The sequence below is a fragment of the Nansenia antarctica genome (genome assembly GCF_963989245.1).
Source record: "Nansenia antarctica genome assembly, chromosome: 3".
Classification (NCBI taxonomy): Eukaryota; Metazoa; Chordata; class Actinopteri; order Argentiniformes; family Microstomatidae; genus Nansenia; species Nansenia antarctica.
In genome coordinates, this window is record NC_137688.1 from 24,118,162 (window position 1) to 24,135,498 (window position 17,337).

Here is a 17,337-nt window from a genome sequence, read left to right on the forward strand (position 1 = left end):
TGTGGTCTCCGGAATGTCCTGCTACTATTTTGGTTCATCGCGAAACAAAGTAGCCTAGCCAGTATGGAGTTATATCGATGTCACAAATACGCAGACTTGTATATTGACAGTTGTCGGTGCAAAACAGATTTGTAGACTTGCATATTCAGAGTTGTGCATGAAATGGAGTGGTGTCATGCTTGACACTGGACATGACTTAACATTCACGACCTCGGACAAATTATTCGACAATGGAGTCTTTCCTGCAGATAGCACCCCACTCCCTGGCCATAGTATTGACTCGGATCGGCGCGGGTGAATCGGCCGGTGTGTCGGAGAGCGAGGAGCTGCCGCGCCATCACACCGGCTATGAGATCTTCGCGGATTTTAAAGCTGAGAACACGCAGCACGTGTGGAGTCAGAGAATCTCGGAGGCCGTATCGGAGACGTTTTTCCTGGGCTGGATCGACGAGCACGTGCTGTTGATCCAGGGTAAAGAGGATCACCTGGAGGTGCTGAGAGAGGGCTGGATGAGGAGGTCTCTCAGCCCACCGCGAGGGTTCCATATCAAATATCTAGGTAAGTGAAACAATAGCAGTCCGTAGTTACACTAGATTCATCATTGCATGTGTATTGTTGTTTACTAATGACATAGTGTGCAATGTTGTTGTTGTTTTGTATTGATGCTATAATGCGGCACTCAATCCGTTCACCAATGCACAGAGGCCACTGATGTTCATCGCCGGTTGGCCATATTTTGGGATGCATTCAAAACCGGCAATTTGGTTTTGCAACACTTTTTTTTAAATAAACATGTATTTAGACACTCTCGCCATGAACACATGTCAATATCTGACTATTGGTCGTTGCACTGGGGCTATTCAAACACATGCCGGCCAAAAACAACCAGTTACTCTAACCACAGTGGCAAGCTGTGTTTTGGAACAGGCTCCTAAGCAACGTGTTGGTGCTCTGCTCTGTCAACGGTTCAAAGACCTTGAATGTACCTCAGATGAGGAGAGAGTCATGTCCGAGTTTTTTTTAACAGGATCACTCAGGTTACACACATGCAGGCCTCTAGTATACTTACTTACATGTAGATTACTTTTTTTATTTTTTATTGCATTTATTATTATTATATCAATTATTGATTGTCATGTGGGGATGGGTACCATTTATTTAGTAATGTTAAAGGTACACTATGGACATTTGAATGGTAATTGTTTATGTACTTCTATTTTGTAGGTAGCGGTGACTGTATGGTTATCATACTCTTATGATATAATATCAATCAAATAGTCTTTTGGGGCATGACAAATAGTGAGCTAATTTTTACATTGTTATGCATTTATAAATGCATTACTACTCTACTAAAACTATAACATGTGCACACCGATAGGGCATGGTCACCTTGTTTGTAATGATTGCATAACTCATACATAATGGGGTAGGTGGGAGGTGCAGGGTCATCAAACACAATATAGGTCCAAACCATTTCTAAAGAACAAGGGAAAGAGGAGTTCCCACTTAGCTGGGTTCTCTTCAAATCCAGGTAGGCCGATATTTGACTCAACGTAAATGTAGGCTATATGGTGACAATTTCTCAATTGCAATTGTCGGCACTCTTGGTTGTTATTTGTCTCCTCCAAATGTTGTACCCATATTTTGCTGTACCATATATCAAAAGGACTTTTCACTAGACCCACACGACCCATTGTGTGTGCTACTGTAGAGAGTGAGTGCTTTTACCGTGACAATTCCTCCCCCTTTCTTCTCCTCAATCAGAGCAGAAACATCTCACACATGCATTTACACACTGCTTTTATTCCAGACAGGCCAAAAGGCAGAGACTGAAAATAGCAGTGTCTAGCAGTGTCTAGTGTTTTCTGTCTCTTCAGGCATACTAGACTGTGTGGTTAAAAGCACAGCCCTTTGCTTTCATTGGTGTGTGTGTGTGTGTGTGTGTGTGTATCATGGATGGACTACTGGAGGCAGTCTATACCTGTACGTTTGTACATTAAATGCTGTGGACTGCTTATCTTTTTTTGCTTATATCTTTTTTTCTTTAAGAGGGTGAATGTATGTGGCAGAGTCCTGAGGTGATGTGTATGTGACGGTTGGGTTGAGGAGGTATGAGGGAGTGAATTAGAGCTGCAGATTCCCATCCACAACGGCAGTATTGTGTTTGCCTCCCAGTGCGGAACCACTGAAAGTCCAGTGCAGCACAAGGGTCATTCCTCCAGTCCAACGTGTTTGCTCTCCACAGTGTGAGAATCCTTAATCCTCACAATAACCTGTTGATTGCTGTATTTGTATGGTGTGTCTGTCTTGTCTGTTGGGCACTCGTTCGTCATTTTTGTATGTGTGTACCCTAAAATCCTTAAACGCTACAATGGGAGCTCCTTCACCTGAACCCCTCTCTGAGACTTCTCCTTTGTCTACCCTCTCATCTCCTCCCTAAGGTAACTTGAAGATCTCTGGAATGTCTAGTTGCTTTGTAGTTGTAATTTGTCGGAATATCAAATTACCTCTCTTATCACATTACCAATGCCTCTCTCCCCCTGACACACACACACACACACACACACACGCACACACACACAAACACCTATTCTCTCAACATAATTACCGGTAGTTTAACCCATGAAAGAGAATATAAATGCCCTTTCATCACAAAGATGAACCAACAGCCCAACCCTCCTCAGCTGAGAACAGAGCGTTGGTCTGGGCTCCAGGGGTAAGGTTGTCCTCTCTTCTGTGTGTTCAGTGTGAACTCTGTCTGTGCAGGCAGGAGGTGGGCCGTACGTGTCACAGCTCCTCATAAATCTCCTGTTCTCCTGTCATCAGAAGAACAGTGTTTCCCTGCCAGCTGGGCTCCTACCTTGAGGCAGGTTGTTTCCTGGCCTCTCCCTTGCGCTCTCTCTCTCTCTCACACTCACACTCACACTTACACACTCACACACACAAACACACACACACACACACACTCACACATGCACACACACGCACACACACACACACACACACACACACACATACACATTATTTCCCCCCTTCATCAGTCGTTTTTTTTTATTCTGTATGAGTTGGCAAAGAAGTAAGAAGTTCCAAAGAATACCCTTTTTTTTAAACAAGGTTCAGTGCTGCCTCCTAGTGTTTGGATTGCGGCAGGACGTCCTCCTCGGAGGCTAGGGTCGTGTCTCTGTGAGCCAGATAGGATTCACCTGAAAACAATGCCTGAGGATTCCTCAGGTGATGGTGGTCAGGGAGTTCCCCTCTGATCTCCGACGTGTTTCCAGTGGTGAAGGAGCTGAAAGCCACTTAAGCAGGATCACCAATAAGATGGTGGTTTTGGATGGCCGATTCCAGAAATGGTGCTCTCTACAGGTTCATAGTTACTGACATCCTGGAAAGCCTTCTTTTTTTTATTTTATTTTTTTAACATTTTTGGCATTTAGCAGACGCCTTATTCCAAAGCGACTTACAATCAATACATTTGAATACTAAGCAAGTGAATCATCAATCCACCAGTCGTAGCAGGAAGAGTAATCCAGCTCAGGCCCGGGGCCATTGATAGAAGGAAAAACCTTCTTCTAAACCTAGTTTTTTTTTGGGACACTGGGGAAACAGAGAAACAGTACAAGGGGGGCAATATACGTTTTTAGGGACACAGTAGAGGGGAAAAGCGGGTGTCTTCAGGAGACGCAGTGCTGAGGGGCAGTAGATGTCTCAGGAGGAGCAGTTAAGGTGTAACCTGAAGAGATGGGTCTTCAGTCTACGACGGAAGATGGGTAGTGACTCTGCAGTTCTGAAAGACCCCTACCACTTTCAGAGAGAGGTTGTATGGATAAAATATGTAGCTGCAGAGCATTGACTAAGCAAAGGCCAATAGTCAGCAATGGGCTGATGAAGTCAAATGATCTGATAGGTTATTCTTCTTTAAAGGGATGTGACGCCGCCCCGTGAACACAGAGCAACTTTCATCAAAGATATTGTACTACTTGTTTTACTGCACTCCGACATAGGATTGCAGAGCACAAGCGTTAATTGCGTTCATGTCGACAGTGTGATATTATCCCCCCTTCTCTGAAACGTCTGGTTAGGATTGAGATTTTTAACTTTGGATTTTTTTCGCTCTGTCGCAACACACTCTTTTCTCTAGTCTCTTCCATCTCATTTTTTTTAAAGTCTGTGGCAGCATTGCCCTGCTCGTTCTGCTATGACATCATATCCCCAGAGTCTACCTATAATATAGCATAGCATGAGTTGTCATTGATTGTAGGATTGTGTGATTGTGACCTGTCTGAATGCTCTTCAGATCATGTTGAGAAATTTAAAAAAACATTATAAATATTCAACTTGTGAGTACAACTTTGTCCACTAGGTGTCACCATTGCATACTCAAGAATATCATTACCTCACCCTATAATGAAGTTTTCTGCTAGGCACATCTGTCTGCAGCTATTTCTACTGATAAGACAGAGAATCATTCTGCACCTGGCTGAATATTTTCCTATTTTCTAAGTGATATTGCCAGCTAGCCAGAAAGAAAGGACATACAGAACCAGTCCCATAGAGTTGATGGGTTTAGTTCTAGAGGACAAAGGCTGAATAGTCTCCAATCAGATTCTGGATGTGTTTTTATGTGTAAAGGGAATGAAGAAGCACTTTACAGACACAAACAAATAATGTAACCCCCCTCCCAACATGTTGGGTGTTTGTTACCACTTCTTCAACACATCTGTCAATCATGCGTTTTTCATTTTGAATTTAGAAAGAGCATGTTAAGTCTTGTCACACACTGATGGATTTCGTCAGTTTTTAATGTTTAGCCTCTGAGTGCTTATTGGGAAACATGGTACTAGCCTTTATAACATCTGCTATGATTTCAATTTGTTTATGATTCTTCACTTGTGTTTTCTGTTGTTCCATTTGCCCACCCATGTGAGGAGAACATTTTCATCGAGCTTTTCGGTGCGTTCCTTCTAATGCTATTGACAACTCCAATCATATCAACACTTGGCTAAAAGCACCAGAAGAATAAATACAGCGACTGCATTAGGACCAAGATTTTAATGCTTCTCATTGTGCACATTAATTACTAACATGTGCTCAATCATCTTGAGTTGTTATGCACTATTTGCTTCATTGTTTTGTGCCATCGATGTTTTCAGTATTTTTAAGTATTTGTATGATTATTGTTGAGATATTGTGCCTTTGATTAGTCTATCCCTGGAGAGGCAGGGGAACAGTCACAAGACGAGAGGCAGGGGAACAGTCACAAGAGGAGAGGCAGGGGAACAGTCACCTTGGAGAGGCAGGGGAACAGTCACCTTGGAGAGGCAGGGGAACAGTCACAAGAGGAGAGGCAGGGGAACAGTCACCTTGGAGAGGCAGGGGAACAGTCACAAGAGGAGAGGCAGGGGAACAGTCACAAGAGGAGAGGCAGGGGAACAGTCACAAGAGGAGAGGCAGGGGAACAGTCACAAGAGGAGAGGCAGGGGAACAGTCACATTGGAGAGGCAGGGGAACAGTCACAAGAGGAGAGGCAGGGGAACAGTCACCTTGGAGAGGCAGGGGAACAGTCACAAGAGGAGAGGCAGGGGAACAGTCACCTTGGAGAGGCAGGGGAACAGTCACAAGAGGAGAGGCAGGGGAACAGTCACAAGAGGAGAGGCAGAGGAACAGTCACAAGAGGAGAGGCAGGGGAACAGTCACCTTGGAGAGGCAGGGGAACAGTCACAAGAGGAGAGGCAGGGGAACAGTCACAAGAGGAGAGGCAGAGGAACAGTCACCTTGGAGAGGCAGGGGAACAGTCACAAGAGGAGAGGCAGGGGAACAGTCACAAGAGGAGAGGCAGGGGAACAGTCACAAGAGGAGAGGCAGGGGAACAGTCACAAGAGGAGAGGCAGAGGAACAGTCACCTTGGAGAGGCAGGGGGACAGTCACAAGAGGAGAGGCAGGGGAACAGTCACAAGAGGAGAGGCAGGGGAACAGTCACAAGAGGAGAGGCAGGGGAACAGTCACAAGAGGAGAGGCAGGGGAACAGTCACAAGAGGAGAGGCAGGGGAACAGTCACAAGAGGAGAGGCAGGGGGACAGTCACAAGAGGAGAGGCAGGGGAACAGTCACATTGGAGAGGCAGGGGAACAGTCACAAGAGGAGAGGCAGGGGAACAGTCACAAGAGGAGAGGCAGGGGGACAGTCACCTTGTTCGCTCTAAGAATCCCTAGAGAGATTCTGGGTTCCAAGATGATTAGCTCTTTACAGTAGAGAGTAGAGAGGCAGTTGGGGTGTCTATAACCAATGTTAATTAAGTGCAATTAAGCAGAAGCTGCCAGGGAGAGATTCAAGTAGAGACAGCACCTTTACCATTAAGGTGTCAAGCATGCCTGGGAGGGGGAAAACGGAAGGAAGGTACTCCAAGGCCCTGGGATAAGTCTTTGAAATATGAACTTGGCAGGAACGTCTTTAAACCATTGTAGTTTATATTGCATAAGTTGCATTAGTGGATGTTAATAGTATGAGGTATCTTTAAGGTAGTTTTGCTTGTTTTGACACTTAACTCTTGGATGTCACTGTTTTCAGAGGTAGTATGGTATAGTGTGGTATTTTGATACGGTAGACGACTCCAAGTTTGACACCATGTTAGATGACTAGTTTAAACATCCCAGAGGTTCAGTGCTACAAAAACTACTTCAAACTTTACATAAATAATATTGTTTAATTTTTGTTTCAATTATATTGTTTCATCTCTGCATTGTCTATTAGGATTTTCTTCTTCCTTGAAAGATTTGTTCTGTAATCTTCTCTGAAATGTCAAATAATACCCCCCCCCCACCCAAAAAAAAAAAGAAGAAGTAAGCTATAGCCACAAGTGACCCAGTTCCAAAAAACTGTCACTGGAAAATGTAGTATCCAGTCAGGATCGCACCACTCTGATATGTTGAGAGGGGGGGCATGTTTGGAGCTTACCATTGTGGTGTAGAAAGCAGGGGTGTATTTAATAATGTGGTGTCACTGAATGGTTGCAATCGTGCAATCGTTGCTGCAGGGGGAATTAGTGTGTAAGGCAGTTATCCCCTCTTGTTATGGGGAGCGAAAGCTGGGCAATTGAAGGGAGGGTTTGACTGAAGTCAAATAAGTGGTCATTAAGCAGTTTAAAACTAAGGTAAACATTTTTTTACTGTCCGAGCCTTTTGTAATATACAACAGTCTGAGGTTATTCACAAGGGTTAGAACCAGTGTCTGCAATGCTTTTGCCTCAATATTAGAGATTACAATTCATGCATTTTTACGCCCACGCACTTAAGTATGTTACCAGACCTGACATATTCAATCTTAAATCCTCATTCCTTAGCCAGCAAGCTTTGCACATAGAAAGCTTTGCACACAAAAAAGCATTTCACATAGAAACATTCAATGAGACTGAATAAGAACAGTTCCATTCATGTTCCGGTCACATTCCATCAAGGTTGTCAGAGTGAATGGACATGCCATCAGGGGAACACAGAGAGATCACTACGGACCACATAGTACTACCAACACAATACGCAGCAGTGCCATGCTTCACAATACGCACCAGTGCCATGCTTCACAATACGCACCAGTGCCATGCTTCACAATACACACCAGTGCCATGCTTCACAATACACAACAGTGCCATGCTTCACAATACACAGCAGTGCCATGCTTCACAATACACAGCAGTGCCATGCTTCACAATACACACCAGTGCCATGCTTCACAATACACACCAGTGCCATGCTTCACAATACACAGCAGTGCCATGCTTCACAATACGCAGCAGTGCCATGCTTCACAATACGCACCAGTGCCATGCTTCACAATACACAGCAGTGCCATGCTTCACAATACACAGCAGTGCCATGCTTCACAATACACAGCAGTGCCATGCTTCACAATACACAGCAGTGCCATGCTTCACAATACACAGCAGTGCCATGCTTCACAATACACACCAGTGCCATGCTTCACAATACACACCAGTGCCATGCTTCACAATACACAGCAGTGCCATGCTTCACAATACGCAGCAGTGCCATGCTTCACAATACGCACCAGTGCCATGCTTCACAATACACAGCAGTGCCATGCTTCACAATACACAGCAGTGCCATGCTTCACAATACACAGCAGTGCCATGCTTCACAATACACAGCAGTGCCATGCTTCACAATACGCACCAGTGCCATGCTTCACAATACACACCAGTGCCATGCTTCACAATACGCAGCAGTGCCATGCTTCACAATACACAGCAGTGCCATGCTTCACAATACACAGCAGTGCCATGCTTCACAATACACACCAGTGCCATGCTTCACAATACGCACCAGTGCCATGCTTCACAATACGCAGCAGTGCCATGCTTCACAATACACAGCAGTGCCATGCTTCACAATACACACCAGTGCCATGCTTCACAATACACACCAGTGCCATGCTTCACAATACGCACCAGTGCCATGCTTCACAATACGCACCAGTGCCATGCTTCACAATACACACCAGTGCCATGCTTCACAATACACACCAGTGCCATGCTTCACAATACGCAGCAGTGCCATGCTTCACAATACACAGCAGTGCCATGCTTCACAATACACACCAGTGCCATGCTTCACAATACACACCAGTGCCATGCTTCACAATACACAGCAGTGCCATGCTTCACAATACGCAGCAGTGCCATGCTTCACAATACACACCAGTGCCATGCTTCACAATACACAGCAGTGCCATGCTTCACAATACACACCAGTGCCATGCTTCACAATACACAGCAGTGCCATGCTTCACAATACACAGCAGTGCCATGCTTCACAATACGCAGCAGTGCCATGCTTAACAATACACAGCAGTGCCATGCTTCACAATACGCACCAGTGCCATGCTTCACAATACACAGCAGTGCCATGCTTCACAATACGCACCAGTGCCATGCTTCACAATACGCACCAGTGCCATGCTTCACAATACGCAGCAGTGCCATGCTTCACAATACACACCAGTGCCATGCTTCACAATACACAGCAGTGCCATGCTTCCGGGACCTCTGGGACAGTCTGAGAGTAGGAAGCTGATGACGGAGTCTTGGCAACTGGTCGTTTGCGTTTGGACACTGGACAGGCCCATGTGACCTCCATGGTGAATGGCTCCAAACACTGGTCTCCTGTTACGCTTCCACGATGACGCACCAGATTGAGATGTGTGAGATGTGTGATGTCCCGCCGGTTGTGTCAGTCTTATTGTTACTTGCTCCCATGTCACTCTTTTTTTTCTCTCCCGTCTTTTGCAGCCGGGAATCCTAAATTTGCTTGCATTTACTTAGATTAGAATACAGCCCCGTCCAACTGTTGCCCTACAAAAAGCTTTCAGATTCAAATGGCATAATCCTGGGATGTATACAGCTCACTCCCGCTGCTGAGCTGATCTGACCAGAGAATCCTACAGATGAGGAATTGAAATGGAATACAGTTTTTTGGGGGGTTTTGCTTTTCAATCGCCAAATGTTATAGTGTTTATATGTAACCAATCTAAACGTTTTAACCATACATACGGCCGTGGTCTGTGACTCAAGTTCTAACATCTCTGGCAACACGTTGAGTTGTTATTGGAAGATGGCCAATAGTTATCGTGCTCCATCAAGCCACAGCCTGCTCTTAATTCAAGCCATTCGGCAGGGCTCAACTCTGGTACCAGAACAGCGTCTGTCTCCGTCAACTGACACTAGGGTGAGGAAGGAATCATCAGGTTTTCATTAACTTAGTGCTTTTGTTCTTGAAACGCCTCCATCCCACCGCTCACACATATGGTAGTGGTGATGAGGATGATGATAATGATGACGATGACGGTGGTGGTCTTTCAGCTGACCCTTGTGCTTTAGGTGGGGTGTGCCTTTGAATGAAATCTGGTTTAGGTCAACTTTGATTTTGGGGGAACACATACACACACACACATACACACACATACACACACACACACACACACACACACACAATACACAGGTTCATAGCATAGGTTCAAGTGTTATTTTAGTTGATTGGAGAGCAATTGCGTAGTGTACCGGACACTCGTTGCCAATGTGCTTGCAGGGATTGACTGTTTCAGACATTTCCACATGTGTGTGGTGGATTGCCTTGGACTTTGTCAACTCTAAACATTTCAATATGTCAACTGGTTAATTACCAAATGTATTCCTATATCATGCCTCATTTCTAGAATCAGGCCTCATTAGAAAACGATAAATCTTCATTTTAAGCTTTTGCACATGTCTATACCACATTTCCATAAAACTCTGTTCTGTTATTTTAAATTCTCTGTGACTGTACCCTCTATCCAAAAAAGTCACCCCAATGCTCCAAATAGCATGGTTGTTGAGCTCCAAACCTCACTGTTCTGTCCAACATGGCCACTTCCCCACCATCTGGGAGACTTACAGCCAGTCAGGGACTCCTAAATCTGATGAAGATGTGTGTCTGCAGCAAGAAAACATATTTTTGTCTGAAATCATGGCAATGTTTTGTCTCTGGGCCAGTGGCCAGTGCCAATGAACTGTGAAGAGTAGACTGCTTGGTAGGCTGGTAGAAATATCAGACAGTCAGTCATCACTTTGATCCTTACAACAGCCAAACACACAGACGGCCATCGTAATGTACATACAGCAGAGAAAACAGACATGATCAGAAAGGGATTGGAGGGCTTTTTTTCTGTTGAGTTGGGATTAAATTATGTTTACGGCAGATCCTCTCTGTGACCTTTTAGGATCTTGATTGGTAAAATCTCAATCATGGACACAGTGAAGGTCTATATGCAATATGAATACAGTGGTCTTGCCAGTGCCTGGCGACTGATATGCTGCATGAATGTTCATGGATAGACTGGAACCAGTGATGGAAATGACATTAGTCAGTGAACGATAAAGGTGGAACGACTGGCTATGATGCGAAGAAGTGGATGGAAGCGGCCTGACTCACTCTGTGTAATTTTACGGCCCTGAGGACCGATGTATAGTTTAGACTACACTTCTTCCTCTGTGTTGCAGAGGTACCTTGGACCAGCTCCACAGAATTGTGGCTTGGCCGCCGTTACCATCTGCTGCTGTGCATTTATTCTGGTCAGTACCACTGTAATTAGGCCTTATTTGTAAAAAAATGACTCAATTGGAGGAAGGTACTGGTGGCTGCTGGGTTCTTGCCAGGATGGAGCACCTTGAGGGGGTCCTCCTCAGAGCCTTCTCGTGCCCCCCCAAACCTCTGCTTATATTCAAGTCCTCTCCCTGTTTTTCCAGCTGGACTTCCCACAGTGCTCTCTTGCTGGCTGGTGGGCGGGGCCTGTACTCTCTCAGGTCCGGTCTGCTAATGGTATGGCTGCATGCAGACTGCATGAGATCATTTTACTGCCCGAACCAGTGCTCGGGCTGCATTAAAAGCGTCTTGGCGGGGGATAGTAGGTGGTTGCGGGGTGGTGGGGGCAGGGGGGGCTTCACGTGGATGGGGGGCGGGGCTACCATTTTTTTGGGATAACTTTCTGGCGCTGGGAAATGGAACATTGGTCAAATTAGCAAATGTGAAAGCGGCAGCTGTGAGCTTTAAAATGCAGTGTGTGGTTTTCTCGGGGTGGAGGGCTGTGGTGATGGCGAGGGGGGGGTTTGGGGAGGGCTGATAATTTAGACCATGTTTGACTGAGCCCTAAGGAGCACTGGCGTGTATGTTAGGAGATTCGGCTGATAAAAAAAAAAAGCCAAAGTGGTCTGGGGAACAGTCTGCGGGGGGGGCGCAAGCAGTCCCTCGGGTGCTCGGGCTTACCCCGGGAATGGACGACGTAGGGGGAGTGGTGAGAACGGGGTGCACACCATATTTCAAACAGGCGAAGATCCCATGGAGAAGAATGGGCAGGGTGAGACTGGGGGTTCATAGCTGGTGTGGGGTGCTTAGCAGGGTCACATGGCCTGAGTTGTCTGTGAGGGGAAGCATGTGTGGCTGCCTGGCTGTGGCTCTGCGTGCCTGTCATCGCCTAGAGGCCTGACATAACACGGCCAGTAACATGAGCCCAAACCAACTCCGGAGGCCCAGGGGTCTGGCTGGGAGATCACCGCTGCACCCAACCCCGTAGACATCTCACCGCAGTGAATCCCACCTCTGCACCGAGGTGTGTGTGTGTTGAGGGGCGGGGGGGGGGGGGGGGGGGCTGTTTGTTCAGAAGTAGGTTGCATTCCACCCAAAGAGTCCCAAACCACTATTGTGCTGTTGAAAACATTGACTGCAGAGGCAGTAACATCAGAGAGCAGATAATTTAGGGAAGCCAACAACACACTTCAACACATTGAGTGTGGTGAGCTGGTACGCTACAGTTGAAATCAGTGATGGCGATCTCTGATTTGTCATACCCCTGTCTCTGAAAAGCTAGTAGAAAAGAAAAAAAAGAAAAAAAATCTACCCTACTGAGTGAACTACTTTACTTTTGTGAAGTTTGAACAGTTTGTACTTGGTAGCAAATCCTTCCAGAATGCTAATTGCGTAGGAAAGCAGTTCTTGGGGAAGCTGAGGGTGAATGACATTGACCTTAGATAGGTTTGATCCCTCTGGGGTTCCATAGTGTCTCATTACAAGGAAATGTAATTTAAAACCCACGTCTGCTTAGCATCAGCTCAGAGCTACGACTCCCAGGATAGAACAGGAGAAACTTGTTGCTGGGCTTGAGGCAAATTACATTTTACTGTTCTTATGAAAAGTGGGAAAAAAACAAACATTGGATCCAACACTGGACCCTTGCCAAGTTTCTTTGTACTTATTAATTGTGAACTTTAGTTCAGAGTGGCAGCTTGGTATTGCAGTAGTTAGTATACTGTAGCACATAAGGAACAGCACATTTGATCTGATTTGTTGCCCTTCCTTTTTTCCTTTAATCTCTGGGTTTGGTCTCATGGCTGTGGCCTCTTGTCTTGTTCACTCAGCTGAATTCTGCACTGCTGGCCTGTATGTGGCCAGTGGAGAGTGGAGGGGCCGAGGGGGGACCCCCCCACACCCTTTAACATGATCCTGCACATGGTGGTTGAACTGGCTGTTCTCCTGCTCGCTGCAGAGAGGAGGGGATGATGACATGTGGAGGAGGAGGTATGTCAGTGTTCCTCACTAGTGACCTGTGGGCCTCTGCCTTATTAGAACAACATCACTCTCTCTGGCCTCATCCCTCTCCACCTCCAGCTGGACGGAGGGAGGCGCCTCCTGTGACTGACGATGGGCTCTGAGAGGGAGAGATTTGTCATGTGCCCGCCATGGATCTATGAAACCTCTCCAGCTAACTCTGTCATTCTTTAGTTAGAGTATGTTGCTCTGCCACCATGTCTAATGAACTGCAAAGTAAAGGCCAAAAACATGCACCGTGATTTAGTCTTTTTGTTTGCGTTGGTCATTTGATTAGTCTCTTGGATCTTACTGCAGTGCTTACTGTCATCATAATCCTGCCGAAGAAACATTGAGTAGACTATTAGTAATAGAGGTACGGAATGCACCGGTTGATGTATTAGGCCTCTGTATTGGGCCGATATGGCACTCAAGTACTCTGGTATTGGTACTCGGTATCGAAGAGAGAGTGCTTGGTTGGTACTCAGAAATGGTATGGGCATTGGGCACACCTCTAATTGTGAGACACTGCTGTCGGGATGCTGTGTTGTCTTGTGTGGTCCTCTGTGGCTCAATTGGTAGAGCACTGTGCTAACAACACTTAGGTTGTGGGTTTGATTTGGGACCATATACAGTCAAAGGTTTGGACACACCTTCTCATTCAAAGGTTTTTCTTTATTATTATGTTCTACGTTGTAGATTAATACTGAAGACATCAAAACTATGAAAGAACACATATGGAATTATGTAGGAAACAAACCAGAATATGTTTTATATTTTAGATTCTTCAAAGTAGCCAAGAGAATGCTGGGCCGTGTTCACAGTTTCCTTTTCCACTGACACACACACACACACACACACACACACACACACACACACACACACACACACACACACACACACACACACACACACACACACACACACAGACACAGACACACACCAAGCTGATTGAGAGAATGCCAAGAGTGTGCAAAGTTGTCATCAAAGCTGTAGCAAACGTGGCTACTTTGAAGAACCTAAAATATAAAACATATTCTGGTTTGTTTAACACTTTTTTGTTTACTACATAATTCCATATGTATTCTTTCATAGTTTTGATGTCTTCAGTATTAATCTACAATGTAGAAAAAATAAAATAAATAAAAAAACCATTGAATGAGAAGGTGTGTCCAAACACTGGTACTGTATACTGAAAAATGTATGCACCCATTCCAATGTACGTCACTTTGGATAAAAGTGTCAGCTAAATGGAATATATCAGCTAAATGGGTTCTTGGCGCTAACAGCATCCTGGGATGGGATGATTCTGGTCATGCTCATAAAGATAAATAAGTGGAGGGAGAGAGAAACAAGAAGAAAAAGGGCGACTTTTAAAGACAGCTGCACTTTTTTTTCTCTCCCAGCCTTGCTGTCGTGGAGCGATCTCACAAAAGAACATTTCTGAAGATTTGCCTTTCCAGCTGTTGGAGGGACTTCAGTCCCTAGTTGAAATCGTGGGGATCCTGCAGATGACCCTCTGCAGAGGAGGAGGAGGGGGAGCCAATCAGGGGGGAAAAGTGTGAAAAGTAGAGAAGAGAGAGAGAGAGAGAGAGAGAGAGAGAGAGAGAAGAAAAGTGGAGTGGAGGCAAGTTAGAAGAAATAGCAGTGTGACTTTGCAGCAGCTGATAAGAGCTTTTCTTCTCTTTCCACTCCCGAGGAGAGAGATGAGGTGGAAGGATTGCACAGGCAGGTTGCTGTAAATTGTGCAGCTGTGTATGTAAATAAATGGTGTGTCCCAGCCCCACATAGGTTAGGCTGGGAGCCAGGGGACTGTAGTGGGAGCCTGTAGTGGGAGCCAGGGGACTGTAGTGGGAGCCTGAAGGGGGTTTCAACATTGAAATGCAAAGCTGACAGGATCAGCGCGTCTAACGCAAGACAGCTCCTCCATTAGCCTGGGATGGGGGGGGGGGGCTGACTGACGGGCTTCCTGCCCTCCCTCCCCCCATCCCTCCCTCCCTCCCGCGTCCCCTCTCCCTCCCCTCTCCTCCAGTGCACCGGATCTGCGAGCAGCAGAGGAGACATTCAGGACAACAACCCAGCCGGCGAGCGAGTGGCAGGGAGAGGGGAGAGTCTGCCACACACACACACACACACACACACACAGACGGCTGGAGGACAAAAGGGATACAAAGGCAACAAGCATTGCGTTGCTCTCAGCTCATACACACACTGGCTGGCTTTTTTTTTTTCTCTCTCTCTCTCTCTCCGCGCGTGTGCGTGTTTTTTCTTCTCCTCTCCGCTGTTGTGTATCAACCAGCTCCCATCCTCCATCATCCATCCACACGCGCGGCAGCAGCGACGCTCGCATACATACATACACACCCTTTCTGACGGAGAGAGAGCAAAGCTACAGCCGTGGACCAGGGGATCGCCTGCTGGATGAAGGATCCTTTTTTTTTCTTCTCACACACAGCGGATTCATTGATTTCTTTTTTCCCCTGATTGGATTTTGATTAGAGGAGAGGAGGGTTTGGGCTTTTGTTTGTTGATCTGCTGTTTGGCTTGGCGCGAGGCCCACAGAGCTTCCTTAGGGAAACACCAGGGAGACTGTGAGTGACACTGGCCGCTCTCCTCCAGCCCTCCCCTGGCTGACGCTCTCGTTTGTTCGGGTCTCTTTTGTGTTAGGGGCTCGCGGTTAGCCAAGCCCTCCTGTGCTGAATAAAGCTATTGTCTGGATCTTGGGGTCTCTCACGGTGCCCCCCCCCCCCTCCCCACCCCCCGAACCTCCTCCTGACTAACCAAACCGACCAACCCCCCCCCCCTTTTCATCGCTTGGGTGGTTGAGGCCGTAGCGGTTTGTCTGTGCCTCACACGTGAAGCGGGAGGCTGTAAGCCTGGATTAATGGCAGACGGAGGAGGGTGAAGCATCGTCGGACGCTGCCTCTGTTGGATTACTTCTGGAGGAGGAAGGGGGACCTGCGGCAGGGCTAGCGCGCTACGGGTGTCGTCTGGGATATCGTACAGTGTGTGTCTGTGTGTGACGGTGTGTGTACGCATGTGTGTATGTGCTTGTAGCAAGGAGAGAGACTGAGCAATAGAGGGAAAGGGAGGGAAGACTACGTCACTGGTGGTGGTGCTAGCCGCCTGCCATGTCTTTGGTCTGACCTGGGCGGAGGGAGGTATCTGGACCACAGAGGTGTGGTGTGGTGGGGGGGGGGGGGAGGCGTCGTACCAGGGTGGATGTGGGCTCGGAGGTAACCCCTCAGGAGGTCAGCTTAGTCCTCCGTCAACCTCCCTGGCCTGTGCCACCACCGGGCACCATGAAGAAGACCCGCAGCACCACCCTGCGTCGGGCCTGGCCCAGTTCTGACTTCTCGGACCGGGCCTCAGAGCGTACCAGGTCCCGCAGCGAGAAGGACTACCGTCTCCACAAACACTATCCCCAGCAGTACCTCTGCCAGTCCCCCCGAGGGTACATGACATCAGGTGGGTCTCGCTCTCTTCCGTTGCCATGGAGCTACTATGGCTCGCTTGCATGTGTGTGTGTTCAGGCGAACGCTTTCTATTTGTAGTAAGGTGCGATGATGATGTGGGTGGTTTTTCAGAAGGAGGGGGTGTGCCTGTTTGTCTGAACTGGTCGTATGATTTGCTTGGCATATGTCAATATCTCTATATCGTTCATGATGATCCTCATTCCTCAAACGATTTGGTTGTCACATCACGAGACGACATCGCTTATTTTCGGACCATTGTGAGTCGCTTTTTTTTTTACTTGAAAGTGAAGTGAACCCAAGCCATGAAGCATCCGTCATGAATCAGAATATTCAGTAATGAGGCTGGGGTTGGTATGATTCAGCATGTTGATCAGGCCTAGATGTTGGGTAGATCCAGACTATTCCATGGTCTTTTGTCTGAGGAAACGGTTGATGAGAAGGAGCTGGGCTGGGCAGAGTCAGGGTCAAATCATGTCAGATAAACATGCCTGGTTGACGGCAGCGTCAATGCAGAACCACAGCTGCCAGAGCATAAACATTCGAGCGTTAGGCTATATTGATGATGTTTTGTACATTTTAGTCTAACAGTTAACCATACATCAGTGGACACCGGGAAAAAAAAAGTGTGCATTGTAGACCCAGTTTGATTAGTATTCAGCGGTAGGTTGGCCTCGTTTATTATTACTTATCAAAGGAAAGCCATTCTCCGATGTTGCCTTTCAGCAGGAGATGTAG

General features: G+C 46.8%; 1 protein-coding gene across 1 annotated transcript in view; it reads left to right on the forward strand.

Moving 5' to 3' along the window:
- Positions 1-230: 230 nt before the first annotated feature.
- Positions 231-17,337, forward strand: part of LOC308153043 (storkhead-box protein 2-like) — a gene marked incomplete at both ends in the record, with an annotated part of 54,888 nt that continues 37,781 nt past the window's right edge. The window contains one exon of the mRNA XM_080526131.1: positions 231-558. Within this exon, the coding sequence (XP_080382257.1) occupies positions 231-558 (328 nt within the window). The remainder of the gene's footprint in view (positions 559-17,337) is intronic.